At 49.0% G+C, this 21,336-nt stretch overlaps 1 protein-coding gene across 2 annotated transcripts in view; it reads right to left on the reverse strand.

The window, feature by feature from the left end:
- The window catches only part of KDM4A (lysine demethylase 4A), a 45,753-nt gene extending 24,417 nt beyond the window's left edge, over window positions 1-21,336 (reverse strand). Inside the window, exons 1-11 of one of the 2 annotated variants that reach the window (XM_070404944.1) lie at window positions 21,247-21,336; window positions 18,506-18,682; window positions 17,436-17,611; window positions 13,707-13,821; window positions 12,316-12,509; window positions 9,156-9,205; window positions 8,311-8,414; window positions 6,978-7,115; window positions 6,021-6,268; window positions 4,869-5,068; window positions 3,371-3,750 (exon numbers count right to left, since the gene is read on the reverse strand). In XM_070404944.1, coding sequence (XP_070261045.1) covers window positions 3,371-3,750; window positions 4,869-5,068; window positions 6,021-6,268; window positions 6,978-7,115; window positions 8,311-8,414; window positions 9,156-9,205; window positions 12,316-12,509; window positions 13,707-13,821; window positions 17,436-17,611; window positions 18,506-18,643 — 1,743 coding nt within the window. In that variant the 5' untranslated portion in view covers window positions 18,644-18,682; window positions 21,247-21,336. Of the gene's footprint in view, window positions 1-3,370; window positions 3,751-4,868; window positions 5,069-6,020; window positions 6,269-6,977; window positions 7,116-8,310; window positions 8,415-9,155; window positions 9,206-12,315; window positions 12,510-13,706; window positions 13,822-17,435; window positions 17,612-18,505; window positions 18,683-20,970; window positions 21,054-21,246 lie in introns of those variants that run through there. The other variant, XM_070404945.1, reaches the window with a different exon arrangement.

Consider the following 21,336-nt stretch of genomic DNA (forward strand, 5'->3'; position numbering starts at 1 on the left):
TGTGCATTTAAAAAATGTACTATGGAGCCCAGCTGGGTGGTTGAGCATCGACCTATGAACCAGGAGGTCACAGTTCGATTCCCAGTCAGGGCACATGCCTGGGTTGTGGGCTCGATCCCCAGTGGGAGGCGTGCAGGAGGCAGCTGATCAATGATTCCCTGTCATCACTGATGTTTCTCTCTCTCTCTCCCTTCCTCTCTGAAATCAATAAAAATATATTTTTAAAATGTACTATGGGAATCTTCAACCTCCAAAAACACATGGTAGCCCTAACCGTTGTGGCTCAGTGGATAGAGCGTTGGCCTGCGGACTGAGGGGTCCCGGGTTCGATTCCGGTCAAGGGCATGTACCTTGGTTGTGGGCACATCTCCAGTGGGGGGTGTGCGGGAGGCAGCTGATCAATGTTTCTCTCTCATCGATGTTTCTAACTCTCTATCCCTCTCCCTTCCTCTCTGTAAAAAAAATCAATAAAAAATATATATATTAAAACACATGGTAGAAAACCTCCCACTGCTCCCCACACCACAACTGAGGTCAGATTGCTTCTCACAGCAGAACCTCCCTGACCTGGGTCCTGACTCACCCTCCACCAACACCTCCCTGGCCTCTCCAGTCCCATATGCCTGAGGCAAATGGAACCACTTAGGCCTCCCCACCACATGCTCTGACCTTGGCATGAGCTACCACCACCACAGAGGACGCTCTCCTCTCCCAGACTCCCCCTCCAGTTTCCTTCTACCCACCTGGCATACTCCTGTCAGCCTCAGGCCTAGTACGCTTCCTTCTCTGCAGTGTCCCTGAACACCTCACCCCAACCCCAGGCAGGCTGTTAACTCCTCTGCCGGTGCCACATCATGGATCACTAAGTATCAGAATCTTTGCTCCCATCTGTCCACTCGTCTAGACTGTGAGCTCCTTGAAGGCCCTGTCCTAGCCCAGAGCAGGCATGCCGTAACGACGACAGAGTAAAGCGAAGAGGTAGGCAGCCAAGGTATTTTTAGAGAAGTTGAAGTAGTTCAAAGATGCCAGCACATCAAGGGGAGGCAGAGGAGAGATGGTTGGTGTGGAGTGAAGGGTATCACCATCACAGGACAGCTAAGAAGTCGATACAGAAATAAAAAGGAGCCCTAGCCGGTTTGGGTCAGTGGATAGAGCGTTGACCTGCAGACTGAAGGGTCCCGAGTTCGATTCCAGTCAAGGGCACATGCCCGGGTTGCAGGCTTGATCCCCAGTAGGGGGCATGTAGGAGGCAGCCGATCGATGATTCTCTCTCATCATTGATGTTTCTCTCTCTCTCTCCCTCTCCCTTCCTCTCTGAAAGCAATAAAAATATATTAAAAAATAAAATAAAAAGGAGCCAGGAAGGCACTCGATGGTGTCTGAGCAGGAATCCAACAAGAGAGGCATGCTGGAGAGCGGCCTCCTTCCCCGGCATATTCCCCAGGGAGGCCCCTGGCTCTCCTCCCAGCTCTGGGATGTTAGCGAGCATCGCTTAGCTGGGACCTGCCTTTGGCAGGAGTGCGTCCTGGTCTGCGTCCACGACACATGGGAGACGAGTGGGGAACACTCTGCAGGACGAGAGGGCCTGCGTCCCCCAGGACTGCCTGTGACGAGGTAGGTCATCTGTCTCACTGAGGGCAAATGAGCAGCGGGTTAAAATCCACTTTCTTCAATCATTTTAACTGGTAATAAAGTGACACTCTGAGCTCCAAATGCCACACTCTTATATCCATTACTTAACTGGTTCGTAATTTGGGAGGAAAAAGATAGGTGTTGCCCTGGCCAGGTAGCTCAGTTGGTTAGAGCACTGTCCCGAGACACCAGGTTGTGGGTTCGATCCCTGGTAAAGGGCACATACAAGTCAGCCAATGAATGCATGAATGGGTGGAACAACAAATAGACGTGTCTCTCTCTTTCAAAATCAATAAATAAAAATTTTTAAAAAGATGGGTGTTATTTATTGGCTCCCCGCTGTGGTTAGATTAATTAAGCAGTAATACATAGTCTAAGCCACGGACCTCACGGACCACTGGTTGGCGACCACTGCGCCGAAGGTTTCCTTAAACCAGCAGTAGCGACCGCTAGTCTAAGCAATGCATAGGAAGTATCCGCATACGGTAAGTCCTTGCTATTGTTTTTGTGGTTGTGATTCCAACTGGAGGCAAGGAAGTCAAGACGACACTGCGAGAGAGGAACAGGGCGACCTGTGGTGTGACAGCAGGATAAACAAGAGGGCACGGAGCTTTGTGAAGGAAGAATGCGGATGCGGCAACGGGAATGTGAGGGATTCCAGCTTCTAAGCTGAGAAGCCCTCTTGTGCGGGAGCTGCCGTACAGAGACAGAGAGCAGCAATCAGAGGCCACGAGGAGGTGAGGGGCATCGGCTCAGGAGCCTGCCCCCACTGCGAGGAGGAGGGAGGGGCACCTGGAAAAAGTCTACAGACACTGAACCCCGAGATTCAGAGACAGCACAAAGAAAATTACACGGATATTAAAGGCAAGGGGGCAAACCAACCACAAAAGGGCACCAGAGGGATTTTCATATGGACTGTTGGTACTTCAGCCAAAGAGATAAAGCCAAGAGGCCTAATGTTAATGTGTGGACAATGAATATACATAGGGGGCTTGTGATGGTATTCGAGCTGAATATACTTTAGAAATGTTTCATCATCACTTTTAAAAGATAAATTCTCGAAGGTAAGGTAAGGGGTTGGGGAATAAAGAAGACCTTCTGCACACCCGCCTCCACCCAAGGCTGCAACTGGACCCACAGAAGCTATGAGGCTGGGGAGGAAGAGGTCACCTGGGTAGGTGTGAGCCCGGCCGCATCCAGCCCAGCTCTGCTCCGTCCCACTCAGACCCACCAAGCGTGTTCCAGGAGGAAGCCTGGACAAATGTCCACGTGGATGGTTCTGGGGATTCATCCCAGTCTCCAGAAGGATACTCTACCAACAAGGTAATTCTGGGAGATGAAGAATCACGTGGGGCAGGGTGGGGGGGGGGGGGTGGAGGGAGAATTCTCATGGGAGTCTACAGGGAAGACACGATTTTTAAGGGGAAAAAACGAATTTTAGAACAAGAAAGGCCATCTCATTCCCAACCCTCAAATATTTGGGCTGCAATCACTGCCACCCTAACCCTTGTGCCTCTAAGGCACGGGGGTCAGAGGATGCACCCAACTGATCCGCCTCTGTCCCGGAGGCTGCCGTGTCACACAGAGATAAGAGAAAGGAACTCCTTCCTGGAAGTGAGCCAATGCCACCTGGCTTTCTACTCCACACCACGGCAGACTGGAGGTCCACCCCACGGTTACTCCTGCATCCTGGACACCGCTGCACCCCACCCACAGGGTCCCTTCCAGGCAGCCCTACCTCCGCCAGCTCCCGCTCGCTGATACTCCTGCTGGCGCTCCGTTTCTTCCGCGTGCACGACTCTCCCGCAGCAACCCTGCCGTCCCCTCTGGCAGAGCTGTGCACAGTGAGGACTCCCGTCTGCCCTTGGCCTTGGCAGGACAGGGGCTCACTGGTTTCTGAATCGGAAGAAACAGAATCCTGTGATGAACTGGAGCCCAGGCTGGAAGATGATTTCTTTTTGGAACCTGAGAAGACGAGGCGTCCCCCTATAGAGGCAGGATTCACAGAAAGATCCAAGGCAGCAGCTGCTTCCTCTTCCTCTTCCTCCTCCTCCTCCTCCTCTTCGAGTTTGACGTTTTTAAGCTCTTCAAATTTGACTTCAGTCGAGTCAGAATAATCTGAAACACACATACACATTGGACAGAGCCAACTTCCTCCCGCACGTCCTAACCTCGAGAAAGGCAGTGACAAAGCACAAAGAACAGGGGCAGGGTGAGGCCTGGCCTTGAATCCCAGCTGTCACCCACAGGTCACTGTGTGATGAGGGGCTGCTGATCCTCTCTGGGCCTCCAGTTCCATCCTCTCTAATGCAAGGTACCACCAGGGCTCTGCGTAAGATGGAGCACAGCCTGGCACACATGGCAGACGCTCATTAAGTGACAGCTGCCATGTCCTCAGAAGTCTGGCAGGAAATGAAGGCTGAGCACAGGAGAGGCCTAGCACCCCAGGCTGGACAACCTGAACGAAGGCAGCCCAGACCCAGGTCGAGTCCATAGAGCTGTGTGGCTCTCAGCAGAGGTACCGACAAGGTGTTGTCAGGCCTGACTGGACACTGATACAGCCCGTGCCCAACAAATCTACCCTCAGAACCATCCGCCCGAGGGACTGCTCTAGAACAGCGGTGGGCAACCGGAGGTCCGCAGACCACTGGCGGTCCATGAGGTCCGAAAGGCTGGCGGTGCTGCTCGAGAACACTGTGACCACACCACTCCCCCTGAAATACAAACGGCTCCCGGGCCTCCGTGTGAGCCAAGCTAAGATGGCAGGCAGTCCCTACATCCTCTCGCTTCTATTTCTCTAGCTCATTTCCCGGTAACACACCTGTCTCCCGCCCCCATATTCAAATGGCAGGAAATCACTACCAACCCCCCAAACGGCTCTGTCCTTTCACAGCTCCATGCCTTGGCCCCCACTGTGCCTCTCGGGGATGCCCTTTGTATGTCACCAACTCTGCCTGGAAAATTCCTACTGATCTTGTCCCCTTCGGTTCATGGTCACTTCACCAAAACCTCCAGTGTCTCCTGGACCCCTCATCAGGCAAAAGCAGCCGAGTGGGGGGGGGGGGGGGGTGTCTTTCCCCTACGTTCCTCACCTGCCCTGTGTGTTCCCAACCAAAGTGCTCCTCACGCTCGGGCCTGTCTCTCCCCTTTTTCTCATTGGTGACCCAGCACTAACAGGGCACCCGACAGAGAACAGAACACAGTCAGGGTGGGGGAGAATACCGTCACCAGCTGACCTGGGAAGGGGAGACCGTCCTCGACCTGCCGCACAGAGCTGTGGGTGGGCCTCACGGGGGCGAGCGCGGCCTGGCACGCCGCCAGGTCGTACTGGCCGGAACTCAGCTCCTCCTTGGGGAAGAGCTCGCTCTGACTGACCTCCTGCGGGATTTCGAGACAAACTCGGTGCCTCTTTGTCCCTATGCGGTGCTTGGCGAGGCTGCAAAGAGAGTGAGGTGTGTAAGGGCCCAGGTATATACCCACTTACACAAACACATCCACACACAACCCCAAAACCAGTGCCCAGAGCCTACAGTCCCCCATTTGTGGGACCTGAGCCCGTCCCATCCAATGGAAAACAGGGATCTCACCACCCACCACGAGGCTTAAGAAAAGGCAGGCAGAGTACCCGAAAGCACCTGGCGTAAAGCAGGAGCCCATCAATGTCCCCCTTCCTTCCCCACGTGGCCTAGGATAAACGAGCCCTAGGAGAGAGCTCCTCTGGCTCAAACACTGACAAGGCCAGGAATCTCATCTCCACTACCACATGCTTTTTTCTTTTTTTTTAATATGAACCACTTCACAAATCATCCTTGTGCAGGGGACATGCTAATTAATCTTCCCATAGCGAGCACCACACTCTCCTTCTTTAAAAAGCTCTCACGCCCGGTCGGTGTGGCTCAGGGGCTGAGCATCGACCTATGAACCAGGAGGTCAGGGTTCGATTCCCGGCCAGGGCACATGCCCGGGTGGCAGGCCCAATCCCCAATAGGGGTCATGCAGGAAGCAGGCAATCAATGATGCTCTCTCATTGATGTTTCTCTCTCTCTCTCTCTCCTTCTCCCTTCCTCTCTGAAATCAATAAAAATATTTTTTTTAAAAAGCTCTCATGATGAAGATGAGAAATTGTGACTTTTCTGGCCCAGAGGGAGCTGTGCCCTGGCACATGTGTGCCCCCCGCTCCAGCAGACCACGGGCACACCACCAGATGCCATCGCTCCTGGTAACAGCCACCGGGGGCCTAAATGCCCTCACTCTGAGGACTCTGGAGCCCGTACCAAGAAGGAAACTCCCTCATCTGTGGCTCAAACGCCTCACTTAGTAACAGCCTCTCAGTAGCTGCCTCCACGTGCCTCCCTCAGACAGCTGGGCCCCGAGGGCTGCCGCCTTACCTTCTCTTCAGGTGGCCCTCCTCGCCGTCCTCGACTCCCTCCATGTCCTCCTCTGGACACTCCTCCTCACTCGAGGCCCTTGGAGGCAGTTCACTCTCCTTAAGAAACTCAGCGGCTTCTGGCGTGGGCAGTGTATGGTCGATAACTGTGCTGTCCTTCCCAGCTTTCCAAAGTTTGTACCTTTCTGGCTGGAACTTCCTCACAAACACGTCCATGGAGATCTTCACCATATCCTTCCTACAGGAGCACTGCCACGAGTAACCAGAAGAGCCCCAGGTGAGCACACTTCACCTGCTCCCACCTGACCCCCAGATCCCATCTCCTCCCCTCAGGTGGACAAAGGTCCAAGACGTTTAAAGCCAAACCATTCTGGGTTCAGAGGCTGAAGGCGTATTGTCCTTGCAGAGCTTCAGTCAGGGAGGGAAGCAGGGGAGAAGGGCGGAGGATGCATGGCACTATGGCGCTGGGCAGTCCGCCCAGGCACTACAAGGATGCGTGAGAACCGATCGATAGGAAACTCAGCACTCAGACCCAGATGGTCAACAGCCACCTTCGTGTTGGTATCTACCCAAGGCCAGGACCACACGAGCAAGTCTACTCCCAACCAAAGGTCCAGCCCTCTGCTTCCCTCAAGTAAAAGTAAACCCCTCAGAACTTCTCAACAGAGAAATCCCCGAGGGGCTGAAGCGCGGGTATCAATGTGTGTGGGTGTGGTGAGTATCAATGTGTGTGGGTGTGGTTTGAATGCCCAACGGACTTACGCACGAAAACCTCACTTTCTACGTGCCGAATCTGAACAAATTTTTAACGAATGCAAGATGTTGGGCACTTTTGCACATTCCCAGCCACTTGGTTTCTGAATTGCAGAAGATCAAAGAGAAGTTCTAACCAGCAGCCAGTGCACCTAACAAGAACCAGACATGTTTAGGCAGAGGGACAGAGAGGCCAAGCACTCACCAGCACTGCCTGTTTGCCATACTCAATCCACCGCCGCGTAGCAAAATTGGTAGACTCCGCACAGTTGAAGCCGTGGTTAAAGCCGGCGTGGTAGCCATAAGGAAATGTGATCATGAACTCTCCAGCTTCCTGAGTGACCTGCACAAGGGCAGAGTTGAAGCAGCTGCATCCAACTGCAGGAGTCTGCAGAACTGGACCTCTGAGCTCCAGCTCTGCCTCAACTTAGCTGAATAACCAAGGATAAGCCATAAAGCCACTGGGGTCTGTGTCTTCTACAAAATGCAAAGCCCTAACATATCATACCAGGAGCCCAGCGCGGCGCGGCCCACCCACCTGCAGCCCTGCCTTGACACCCGAACCTCTCCACGCAGAGCTCCAGCGCGCCTGGCCCAGCCCCTAAACTAGTGATGGCGAACCTTTTGAAGTCGGCATGTCAGCATTTTGAAAAACCCTAACTTAACTCAGGTGCCATGTCACATATAGAAATTTTTTGATCTTTGCAACCATAGTAAAACAAAGACTTATATTTTTGATATTTATTTTGTATATTTAAATGCCATTTAACAAAGAAAAATCACCCAAAAAAATGAGTTCGTGTGTCACCTCTGACACGCATGTCATAGGTTCGCCATCACTGCCCTAAACCCTCTGGCCTTCTCTGGCCACTTCAAGCCGGGCACTCAGTCCCTCCAGCCGCCTCAGGCTGGTCCCGCCTTCTCTGGGTGCCTCCCTGCTTCCGCCCCGTTTCATGCAGTGGCTCCGCCCCGTCATGGCGCCAGAGGAGAGTGTGGAAGCCTCCCACCTGCTGCGTTGTGCTCCTTCCCCTGGCAGGTGGGCCGCACAGAACAGCACTCAGCGTGGTGGGTGGCAAAGGACTGATGAGGGGAGGGCGCTATGGGCTCTCAGCCCTGCCCTCCCCGGCACGGGATGGCCCCGCCTCCTTCTGGCACCTCCCCACTTCCGCCCCGTCTCCAGAGCAACGCACCAGCTAATATGCACCAGCTAATATGCTAATGACCTAGTCGTTACCATTATGGCGGATCGACCATTAGCATATTAGCTCTTTATTAATATAGATTAGAACACAACGACTATAATAACCATTCTTCCAAAGGAACTCTGTTCACGGGGATTTGACTCAAATTTGGTCCCAGGAAGGTATAGCAGCCCCACCTTTAACACCCTGATGTCAAAGTGTTGTTATATATGTCAGCTTTGGCCCACACCTGGCACAGGGTAATGAACGAGAATAAAGCTCCTCTCTGTGAAACACAGACCAGAAAGGGCGGTTTCCGTGTGAGGCTAAGGATTTCCATATGTAAAGTCAGCTCACCTTGTCAAAGGGAATTCCGTATTTCTTCAGCATTAAAGGGGAAATCAAGGTCATCTTATGGCGGAGAAAAGCCTCACAGCTTTGAGCACTTCCTGGGAAAAAGCCTGTTTAATTGAAAATAGGCACACGTGAACAGTGCTCCACACTCACTGTGTAACCCTAGCATCCTACCCCTGTGCATCTCGCCTGGACAATAAGGGGATAAATCACCAAGGTGATCTCTATGGATCCTTCAGCCCCAGCCCAGCTCTAAGATTCCACAATGAACCTCTGGGCTCTCACGGGTAGGCTGTACGTGGATAATCAGATTCTGTTTGGGGACCTGAGATGACCCAGCAGCCCGTTTTCTGATAAGAGCTTTGACACACTTTCGGACCTTCCTCCATGCAGCTGCATCCTCAGTCTTTGTTAGTAACACGTCTACTACAGAACAGACTACCCAGCTCTCCTGAAATGGGCTCTCTGGAGGAATCATCCATCAAAGGCCACTTTAAGGAGTCAAAGCATTAAATAATTCCATCCTGACTTTAACATTTGGGTTTCTGGCAGAAGAGTCAGACCCAATATGACTGGTATACTATCTCCAGTCAAATGAATCCGTGTTCGATAAAACCGAGGCAAAGACCGTCTAAGAAGGAACTGCCGAGTCCCTTCCCAGGACAAAGTGCGGAAAGGCTCTGCTTCTAGTTGCTCCATTAGGATAACCAACCTGGCAGTCTGGCTTACCCCCCACCTGCAGGCCTGAGAAGGGACACGTGAGAATCTGACCATAGAGAATGGACGCATTAGAGCAATGAGCACAGCGCACAGGAGGGTCTGAGCCCGCTGTGGAGGAGACACAGTACCTTTGGCGAGGCGCTCCAACCGCTTCCCGTGCTCAGGGGGAACAGAGTACCTGCAATCACATAAAAGCATTGGACGCTGAGCAGAGGACAGGACGGGAGCGGAAGGGGCTGGTTCCCACTCTCAAAACAGCTCAAGGGCCGAAACCGGTTTGGCTCAGTGGATAGAGCGTCGGCCTGCGGACTGAAAGGTCCCAGGTTCGATTCCGGTCAAGGGCATGTACCTGGGTTGCGGGCACATACCCAGTGGGGAGTGTGCAGGAGGCAGCTCATCGATGTTTCTCTCTCATCGATGTTTCTAACTCTCTATCCCTCTCTCTTCCTCTCTGTAAAAAATCAATAAAATATATTAAAAAAAATTAAGAACTTTTTTAAAAAAAAAAAAAAAAAAAAAAAAACAGCTCAAGGTATCAGGTTTTTCAACCTCCCAACTACAAAAACGAGAAAGGAAACCTGGAGAAATGAAATATTAGACTGTTTGGACAGAGTATCGGGGAGCCCACAGAGAAGTGTGAGTGAATTCCTCTTTTCTATTCATTAATGAGACATTGCTGAATGCTTACTGTGAGCCAGGATTTAGGTATGCACTCAATGTCGCTCTCCTTTATGATGTCGTAAATGACATGAAATGAAATGCAATGGAATGAAATGAAAATGAAAATGAAATGGAAGAAGGATGGCATTAAAGTGCCCCTGGCAGACCTGATGGCCTAACAGTGACAGGATAAAGAATAAAAAACAAGGCAAAATGGATTAGACCTGGCCCCATATCTGCTGTTGAACCCATCTCCCCTTGTCTCCAGTTATACTGATCACCCAGTAGTTACTCCTCCACCCAGACACCATAGAAACTGCTCTTCATAAAAAAAACGGACCCAAAAACCATGTAAGACTATTCAAAACTTTTGCTAAACTGCTAAACTTTACAGTCTGAAAAGCACAGTAAGTCTATTCTAACCTTTATAATCAAGTCTAAAGATTATTCCACAACTGCCGGAAGCCGGTCCATCCTTGCTGCTTGACACAGTCGCTGCAGGGAAGAAACATCTGCACAGCATATGTTTCAAGGGACCTGGCGTATATGGCATACTGTTCTTTTTTTTTTTTTTTTTTTAAATATATTTTATTGATTTTTGACAGAGAGGAAGGGAGAGAGATAGAGAGCTAGAAACATCGATGAGAGAGAAACATCGATCAGCTGCCTCCTGCACACTCCCCACTGGGGATGTGCCCGCAACCCAGGTACATGCCCTTGACCGGAATCGAACCTGGGACCCTTCAGTCTGCAGGCCGACGCTCTGTCCACTGAGCCAAACCGGTTTCGGCATGGCATACTGTTCTTAATATGTTTGCTCACCACCTTCTTGGCGCTGTGTTTTAACCAAGGTCACCTCTCCGAGAAAGGTTGTTTCCCCAGGTAGGGATTTTTCCCTGAAGTTAGGGAGGGAATAAAACCCCTTAACTAAATGCCAGGCAGGTAGTTAATCACTTTAACTACGAACAATCACCCTTAAGCTACATAATCTTTACTCCCTGGAATGGAGATAAGAAACCCCCTAAGCTTTGGAATATAAATTGACAGGATTAAAATCAACTGGTATAAATACAGATGTAACAAGACAATAAAACACAGAACTTGGCTGGAGATCCTGGCTAGAGATGCTGGCTAGGCTGCTGATCAACTGAACGCTGTCTCCGTGTCATTCCTTCTTCACTGACTCCGTCCACACCTTTGGGGACCCCTGGACCTGCTGGGGTTGGACCCCAACACACAACAAACACTTCCCATCCCAAAAGCTTCATTATGAAACAAAACAGATGAGGATGTTTGTCACTGAAAGCACTGTGGGCAACCTTGCACGCCCACCTCTGGAGGTCCCACCTGATGGCCTGAAGAGTGCATGTAATAACCAGAAAACCCGTTCTCGACACGAGAACAGAAATCCATTCTCAGCGAACTTTGGCGTAAACATGGTGAAGAAACAAAAGCTACACTGACAGTCTCCAAGTCTAGCCAACTAAGGAAGGTCATGGGACAGTAGGTCAAAAAATTTTGCCCCAAGATGAGAAACTCAAAAGTATTTGAAAGAAGAAAGGAAAACCCCTGGGAAGGGATGTGGCTTTAGATGCTGGAAAAGGGCAGGAAGATGGATCCAGTGCCCATGACTCCTCATGGCCTGGCCCATGCTGCTCCTCTGGCTTCCTCCCTCACTTCAATCATAGCACCTGGCACCCTAGTTCATGACCTTCCCCTAGTTCACTAAAGACATCATGCTGTCTCTCAACTCAGGATCTTTGCCCGGGTTTTCCAACCACTTAGACACACTTCCCTCAGCCTCCCTTCTCCTGAACCATCGTCCCACCCAGCTACTCAGCTACGTCTTTCTCATTTGCTAGGTCTCAGCTTCATTGTCACCTCCTTCAGGGACACCCTCTCTGATCACCACCCCTCATGTGCCCTCTCCACATGGACCTACAGCATCCACCGTCTCCCATCAGAGCTTTCCTCACACTTTGCATCTCCTGTCTGTGAGGGTAGCTACCTCATCTGTCTTATTCACTGCCATTGAATGCAGCACCTTCACTAACTGCTGAGCCAGTAAGTGATGGGCCAGCAGAAGGAGAGAAGAGAGAACACATCTTTGTCTCCCCCACTAGACTAAGGACATCCTGGAGAGCAGGAAGCATATGCTGAATAGCCTTGCATCCCCTCTTGTGTTAAGCACACACTGCTGCTCACCAAATATATTTTTCCTTGAGGGAAAGGAAGCTTTCTATCATCTGAAGGCGGCACTCTAGCCTTGGAAGTCTGCCTCTAAGAAATGCCTCAGGCCTGCTCAGAAAAAGAAAGCAGAAAGCGGTGGGAGAGGTGGGAATAGCCTCTGTGGCTCTCAGTCACTCAGCCAACTCTCGCTTGCACGCAGTGGTACGAAGTGCCCTGCCCTCTAAAGCCTGCTACTCCAAAGGCAGTCTGAGCACCAGAGCTCGAACAGCATCTCAGCACTTGGAAGTCTGTTTAAAATGTAAAATGCCACTCCCACCCCAAGCCTACTGAACCCGGGCCTGCATTTTAACAAGCTCTGGAGGCGTTTTCTGGGCACAGGAGAGCTGAGGAGCCCCCTCCCTCCCGAGAGCTCCAGTGCCAACTGCAGGCTGACTGTACCAGGACTTGGGTTCTCCGAAGTGCAGGTAATTGATGCTGTAGAGGTCCATGTCTTCAGTGTGCCAGGCAAAGGATGTCTTCCACATGCCAAAGTACAGGTACGGGGTGTTCACACCCTCGATGGTGATCCCACTCTCCTTTTCCACCAAGTCCAGGATTGTTTTCAGCCGGCCAATATTCCACTCATCAATATGCTGCAAAGGAAATGACAGTCCAGGGCAAGTTATCAAGATTATAAACCGAGGCTCCGAACCTACAAATCATGGAGTAGGTCCCCGGTGAGCTGTCACCTCTAACGGAGATGTGGAATAATGTCAAAACAGCATGGACATGAAGACCACAGCATCCCTCACCCACTTTTCACGCCACCACTGGAAACGATGCCATCATAACCTCTGAAGGACAAATACCACTTGTTGAGCACTCGTATATGAAAGATGAATAAAGCGGTGACAGCCACATGTTCTAAACCCCAGAATAAAGAGTTCTGAACTGAAGCTAAAGAAACTTATGACAAAATAGGAAAAAAACCTCTTAAACCATAAAAAATACAAAACATGAGCATGATCTAGATCAATCTGTGACTTTTCTAGCCCCACTTTCCACTGAGCAGTGTTCTCGGTAAAAAGTTTTACCTAGTCCTTTTCTGAGTTGTGGTCAGCGAGGCGCCCACCGCCCATGGCATGTTATGGATTATTATTCCCTGTTTGTGTCTTCCCATCCCAGGTCCTTACAGCATCTTCCCACCATTAATGTCCCTGCTTCACTTCCCCACCATCCAAAAAAACTCATCAACAAACTTGGAATCCACTTTTTCAACTCCTTCCTTCCAATAATTTACAAAAACATTGGAATTAATCTGAGTGATAATCCTTGAAATATGCTAGAAATTTTTTAATCATCCAAAAAAACCTTGCAAACATTCCTTCCTTTTATATTCCAAGCCAGTGCAACTGGTTAAAACAGCATTTGCTACAGAATCTTGTTTGCTGGTTCTAAAAATCTAAGTAAGTTTCACTTCTTAAATATATATTACTTTTATTATAGTCAGTGATCTTTTTTTCTGCAGAAACCACACTGCCTCTCCCCCAACAATTCATCTACTGTGATCCCACCCTTTCAAGAACTCATCAGCTACCACCCACAGACTATTCTAACAGCCCTGGCAAAGAACACCGCATCACCCGATTCACGTGTAGAGTGGGAGAAGTAACATTCAGTCACATGCAAAACTACCCCCAATTAAGCGAGCACAGCACATCAGCTGGTGGTGGATTATTCCCCCAGTCAGCAAGCAGCTTCCAGGGGCCTACTGAGCGCTGGGCAGATAAAATGTCATTCCACTACAACATTACAGAAATGCTGCGCAGAGAGTTGCCAGAGAGCCTCACCTTTTCATAGAGAGTGCCATTCACGTCTGCGCCATAGATTGGCGGATTGAAAGTAAGATTTTTCCAGTATTTCCGTTCAAGCTCTTCAAACTCACTATAGCGTGGGGTACAGTACCTTTCAAATATAAAAGAAGTGTTAACCACTTATAAGGGACTAAATTCTTGAACAGCACAAGACACAATCTCCTATTCCAGAAACAGCAAGATATTTCAAACGAATATGACATAACTTCAGCCTTCAAGGCTCTAAGATAGTAACTCCCTCAATATCCCTTCCATGAGCTCTGGGCCCAAGGAAGGTGATGTACATGAAGATATAAGCACATCTTCCTTCAGAAGCATGGTATCTTCAAGTCTTTGAAGAGAATCTACTAAAGCTATACACCCCGCTAGAATCAGAAGTGGCCTGGCCACCCAAGGAGAAAATAGCTTACAAATTTGTGAGATCCCAAAACTGCAAATCCCTATACAGCTGACCCGTGAACAACACGGGTTTGACCTGTGCAGGTCCACTTACTTGCGGGTTATTTTTCTGTAAATATATTTTCTCTTCCTTATGATTTTGTTAACATTTTATTTTCTCTAGCTTACTTATTATTATAAGAATACAGTATACAGCCCTGACTGGTTTGGCTCAGTGGATAGAGCGTCAGCCTGCGGACCGAAAGGTCCCAGGTTTGATTCCGGTCAAGGGCATGTACCTTGGTTGGGGGCACATCCCCAGTAGGAGGTGTGCAGGAGGCAGCTGATCGATGTTTCTAACTCTCTATCCCTCTACCTTCCTGTCTATAAAAAAATCAATAAAATATACTTAAAAAAAAAAAAAAGAATACAGTATACAATACATACACAAAATGTGTTAATAGACTATTTATGTTACCAGTAAGATTTCCGGTCATTCCCCGGCATCTCCACAAAAAAAAAAAAAAAAAGATTTCCGGTCAACAGTAGGCTATTTATTAGTAGTTAAGATTTGGGTGAGTCAAAAGTTATAGGCAAATTTGACTTCACAGGGTGGGCGTGGGAATGGGGAGTTGACACCCACTCCAACATTGATCAAGGTCAACTGCATATCAACAGACAACCGAAACCCAACAGCCTGGGAAGAGCGGAGGCCTTCCACGGCTCGCTTCCCTGGCAGGTGAAGGAAGCGGCTCCCAGAGGCTCATGTGTACCATCACTGCCACACTTCCCGCACCCGATGCAGCGGCTAACATTCAACAAATGATCGTGCTTACAAACAAAAGAGTTCAAAACCCCTTAAAAATGATTACACAGCAATTTTAAAAAGAATAATACATAAACCTACAAAGTATTTGAAAACGCACATTAAAACTCGAATGGCAAAAAATATCATGAGCGGATAAAGAGTGGAAGCAAAGACCAAAATGAAACTGTGTGGAGATAATGGGATGAGTGAGGAAAAACAAATCTTACTTTAAATACTGGCTTACATGTTAATGTCAGCCTAGTGAATAATAACGTTTAGAACTCTGAAGTTCCCTTTTAAACATAAATAACTTTTCCACCTCCAACTGATCTGCTTTATAAATTTAGATTTTTTTTACCCACTGGGTTTTGCTGACCATGCAGATAGAAACCAAGGGTAAGACTTCGTTGTATGTCAGATGAAAAGAAAAGACACGGGCTGGTGAACTTAAAAAGAAAGGCGGTATTGTGAAAGGAGAAAAGGCCTACCATATGTTGACAAGAAGAGAAGGCAGGCACAGGAGGCTGAAGCCCATGTGAAACAGAAAGCAGGTGTGCTTGGTGCCGCCACCCCACAGACACACTGCACAGATAGAAATCAGACACAGGGTGACACAGCCTTTCGTCCACAGAGCATGTCACACTTCTTCAACATGCTTGCACATAAATTATCTCAGACAGCAGTTGGCCAGCACTATACTAGTAGATGTTTAAGCGTTGAGCTGTCAATAAAACTGGAAGACCATATTTAGAATCATGATAAGCCAACGGAAAAGAAGGCAAAGCGCAGAAATAGAAAGAGTGAGATCTGATGTGAGAGAGAGAGAGAAAGAGAGAGAGATGATAAAGCGCATGAAGTCACGCCCCCAAAGTGTGAAGGCTGGCAAACTTCAGATCCAGCTCTGGGCTCGTTCACAGTGAAGGCACATGTCTGACTGGCTGAAATCAGACATGCGTAGATCCATAAGGCTCAGGAGGAAAAGCAAGGGGAAAGGAAGGAATCCCTTGTGGAAACTCAAAATTATGGAATGGCACAGGAAGGGAGAAGATCCAAGGAAAAGGATTAAGAAAGAGCAGTGAGAGCTGATGAGGGGAAGACAAAATTCATTCGCTGAGATCAAATGAGAGCTAAATGTTACAAACGGCAGAGAAAATCAACTGAAAACAGCAGGCCTCAACAAAGACGTTTCTAACACAGACAAGAATGTACACATGAAGAATGGAGTCAGAAAATAGCAACCAGCTTGGCAGTTCATTCACATCCTGTTAATGTCAAAGTGGAAAGAAGCCGTGGCCGGTTTGGCTCAGTGGATAGAGCACCAACTGAAGAGTTCCGGCTTCGATTTCAGTCAAGGGCATGTACCTTGGTTGCAGGGTCAATCCCCTGTCTTGGTCAGGGCATAGGAGGCAACCAATAGATGTGTCTCTCTCACCTCAATATTTCTCTCTCTGCCTCTCCCCCTCCTGCCGGAAGCCGGTCCATCCTTGCTGCTTGACACAGTCGCTGCAGGAAAGAAACATCTACACAGCATGTGTTTCAGTGGACCTGGCATATATAGCATACTGTTTTTAATATATTTGCTCCCTTTAGCGCCATGTGTTTTAACCAAGGTCACCTCTCCGAGAAAGGTTGTTTCCCCAGGTGGGGATCTTTCCCTGAGGTTAGGGAGGGGATACAACCCCTTAATTAAGTGCCAGGCGGGTAGTTAAGCTACATAATCTTTACTCCCTGGAATGGAGATGAGAAACACCTTAACCCTTGTAATAGAAATTGACAGGATTAAAATCGGCTGGTATAAATACGGATGTAACAAGACAATAAACGTCAGATCCTCATCAGTTCCTAACCAGAACTCCGACCAGAACTTTGGCTGGAGATCCTGGCTATAGGTCCTGACTAGGCTGCTGACCAACTGAAGGCTGTCTTCGTGTCATTCCTTCTTCGCCGACTCCGTCCACACCTTTGGGGACCCCTGGACCTGCTGGGATTGGACCCCAGCACCCTCCCTTCCATTCTCTCTAAAAATCAATGGGAAAATGTCGTTGGGTGAGGATTAACAACAACGACAACAAACAAACAAAAAGTGGGAAGGAGATAGCAGTTTTATGGGTAGTGAGGATTTTGGGCATGATTAAAGACAGAAGGACCCAGAAGGAAGAAATTAAACTACTGAGGCCACTTTCAGATAAGCAAGTGATATCAATACATCTGGCAAAAGCTCCTTTTGAACCAACTCCAGCGTTCTCCTTCGGGAATCTGCAACTTACCGGAGTCAGAAAATGGTTCTCCTTTTGGTGGAAAAACAATGGGACTACTTTATGTGAGAATATGGACAAGCTGAGACTGTGACACAGTACTGAGAGGAGGGAATGCTTCCATTAAAAGGCCAGAAAGGGAGACAGAAGCTAGAGCTGGGACACTGGTCTTCAGCCGGACAGCAGCCGTCTTGAAGACAGCTAGGAGGAGAAGTTCAGTACTAGACACTAGGACAGATAAAAGAAGAAACGTGTTCCACTCACTTATCACTATTGGCTATCTTGCGGAACTCTCGAACAGTCATGGCTTTCTTCTGTATGTTGTACTGAGTGAAGAGCCCAGACTGCCCGGTCACCAGCTGCTGGATGGGAGCAGGAATGACCAGGTCATCAATGTCATCATAGGACGCTCGCGGCTTCCACTCCTTAGGAGGGACAACCTGTAGGGAACACAAGAAACAGAGACGGGTCAGAAACCTGGCGAGCTGGTCGGCGTCCCGGAAGTGTGTAAGCTGCCACCCAACAGTAACAGTCGATTTTACTAGAAAGTTACTTAGATTTAACCAGGCCCATCCAAATGCAGCCCGTCACACTGTCATGCTAACCCTGATCCAGTTCTGCCACCGACTGGCTGCCTGGTTGCCATGCACTAAGGCAGTGGTCGGCAAACTGCGGCTCACGAGCCACATGTGGCTCTTTTGCCCCTTGAGTGTGGCTCTTCCACAAAATACCGACTTCTGCGCATGGGCCACGAAGTTTCCATCGCACTGTATGTGCGAGCCCGCACGTGGTATTTTGTGGAAGAGCCACACTCAAGGGGCCAAACAGCCGCATGTGGCTCGTGAGCCGCGGTTTGCCGACCACGGCACTAAGGTAAGTAATATTGTTTCTCAGCCTCAGTGTCTCATCTGGGCACCAAGAGAGGAGGATGAAGAGCTGATTCTCTCTCACTGAACAGAGTCCACACGGGAAGCCAAATTACTATGAGAGTGCTGGCTGAGCGTGAAATGAGAACAAGGGAAGTTTAATGGTATAAGCACGCAATGACAGATAAAAACACTCAAGCACCATCTCCACCAGAGGAGGAGGCACCCCAGCAGTGGCTCTGACACGCTGGCTCTTCATAGCCCTTTTACAGATTCCAAGCAGCTCTCCCCCTACAGAAAAGAAATGCTTCAGATGCTAACGAAAGGAATTAACTTGCAAATAGGACAGCACAGGCAGCTCATCACCCTGTCAGCCTTTCAGCAAAACTCAGTTCTTCCAACCTTCATTTAGGAAGCCTTCCTGCTGCTCTGGCACAGAAGCCATTGTTGAACCAGCCCACCCCTCACCTTGGCCAGCCCAGCCCGATGAGCTCCTTGGGATTCAATGTAGGCAATGTATCGACTGAAGTTCCGGAACTCCTCCATAGTCGGGTAAAAGGTCATTATCCGAGCGCTGGGATTCAGGGTTTCAGATTCAGAAGCCATTTTCCCTCCTTTTTGAGGTCACGTTGGTCAGGCAGGAATCTGAAGAAATTCATAAGAGCACAAAGTTGTAATTAAAATTAAATGCTGGGAATGTCAGTGCTGAAAACAGTAAACGATAACTTAGAAATTCTGAAGAAGTATTAAGACCTCACTCCTGGCCCTGGCATGTGTGCTCAGTGGTTAGAGCATGTTCCTGTGAACCAGAGTCTTGGGTTCGATTACCCGTCAGGGTGCAAAGGGGAGGCAACCTATTGATGTTTCTCTCACATCAATGTTCCTCCTCTCCTTCCCTCCCTCTCCAGAATCAATGAAGAACAACAACACATATCCTAGGGTGAAAAAAAAAAAAAGACTTCACACCTGGAATCTGCCTCTAGATAAGTTATTTAAACGAACTAGAAATAGACAGAAAAGGCTCTGCTTAAAAGAACCTGATGCATCAACATTGCCTGTACTCAAATCTTATTTAAATGGAGACATTGTTTAAACTGATAAAGGAAAGTGGTAACTATTTGATTGTTGGTCCTATCTAACAATACAGCCACCCTGCCCATATTTTACCCTTATCTTTTCAAGTCGCTCCCACTCCCTTATTCTCACCTTGCTATAACCAGATTTAAAAAGCAACCTATGGGCTCCCTTCTCAGGAACAGCTTTAAAATAGGATTATAGATTCCTAAGAAAAGTTACTTAGTTACAAGATTACAAAATAAAGTTTAATGTAATTAAAGTACTTAGAGCCCTGGCTGGGTAGCTCAGTTGGTTAGAGTATCATCCTGATACATTTCAGTCAGGGCACATATAAGAAGCAACCAATGAATATATAAATAAGTGGAACAGCAAATCGATGTTTCTCTCTTACTCAAATCAATAAATAAAATTTTAAAAAGAAAGAAAAGATATACTTTTTTTTAAAAAGTACTTTGATATTAGTAGCATAAGCTATGATTTTTAAAACTATATCTAAACCAAAATGCAGTTTCAGCAGTACTTAATGAAGTCAAGTAGAGACTGGTGTAATTGCACTGTACCCAGAACTCAAAGGACAAAATTTAAACAGGCAATAAACTGGCAACACAGGGCAAACTTCATAACTGACTAGAAAAGGGGAAATACTTTGTTTTTAGATGAGGCCTCCAGCTGAGTGGATACATCCCCATTACCAGGCGCTACAAAAGACTATTACAACTGAATAAGAACCAAGCATATGGGCTCAAAGTAGCCAGTTAAGAAGCAAAAGGAAATTCTAGAACTCCCCCAATCTGGGCCCCAAAGCCATGGCAGTTCAGCTCCAAGAGCGCCTTTGGGAGCTAGAGAGCTCAGAAGTGAGGAAACTGCCTCCGAGTTTCCATGGAAAGACAGCATGGAGGAGAACTGTCTAAGGTAAGAGAGAAGAGAACTCAAACCCCTCCCTCCCGCCCCCCCACCCCCCACCCCCCACACACACCTATCTCTCAGGCTTCCATTTGCGCCCCCGCCAGGTGCTCTTCATGTACCTTGCCAAACCTTTGCATGGCAGTATACAATTATCCCTGATTTACATACCAGGAAATTTGCCCCCAGTCCTGTAATGAACTCCGGGCGCTCCTTCCATTGCTCTATGCTGCCCACATAATAATAATCTCCAGCTAGTCTAAACCCATTAGAAGGGCAGATCCAATGGGAGAGGAACCTGAAGTTTATTCAATTTTGAAGACCCTCTCTTTTAAAAAGAATACAAAACACCTTACTTTTGCAAATTTTAACAAAACATACAATCACGTGAAAAGTGTTAAGGCCCATCCCCAGTGCGGCCCACCGCCTCTGGACTTACTCATTTCTGTGTGCCTGGAACCTAGAACAATGCACGGCCCAGAGTAGGCACTCAGAAACTTGAATAACTGATTCCCCTGCCCTCGCCCCTGTGGCTCATTTCCTTTCTTCAACCCTCGGATTCCCTTCCCCCAACCTATCCCCTGGGGAAAGCTCCTGTTCCCCCAACACCTTCCTGCTCCCATCCAGCAACAAAGCCTGGTGGTTCAAGAGCACCGCTCCGGAGTCCAAGCAACTGTGACTACAGATCCGGTCTCTGCCAGTTACCAGCTGTGTGCCCTGGGCTGTGTGAGCTGCCAGGGCCTCAGTTTCCCCGCCGTAAGACGGGGATCCCAACCTCCTTGCTGGCAGGGTCGCTGTGATTAACTCAGATGATGCAAGCAAAATGCTAAGCACTAGGCCCGGTACTTAACCGCTCTGTAAAGGCAGCTGTTGCTAAGAACCACTTCAAACTCCCGCCCCCTCCCCACTCGGCAGCTCCCGCGGGTAACGCTCCCAAGATCCCCAAACCTCACCGTATAGAGGCCCAGCCCCTCCTGGCCCCGCCGCCCAGGCGAAGGGGGCCCGGCCGCAGGAAGAAAATACTGCCCAGTACACCCGCCCCCCTTCCCGACGACCATTGGCCATAAGAAATTGGAACGGACCAATCCCAGGATGCATTTTAGAAGCTCCTGCTTCCATTGGGGGAGAGCCGTGCCCATCACTCACTTCCCCCCTCCCCCACCGGATCTCACGGTCAAGGCCACAGCAGCAACAACTCGAAAAAGATTCCGAAACCTTACGGTTCTCACCGAAAGCCCACCGGCCCGGCAGGGCTAAGACCCAGCTTCTGCTGCCGCACCAGCCGATCTCGCCGCTTTTCCTGCCAACGAAGGACGAAG

The sequence above is a fragment of the Myotis yumanensis genome, unplaced genomic scaffold (assembly GCF_028538775.1).
Source record: "Myotis yumanensis isolate MYYU_CA2020_CCGP unplaced genomic scaffold, mMyoYum1.0.hap1 SCAF_2, whole genome shotgun sequence".
NCBI classification, from domain to species: Eukaryota; Metazoa; Chordata; class Mammalia; order Chiroptera; family Vespertilionidae; genus Myotis; species Myotis yumanensis.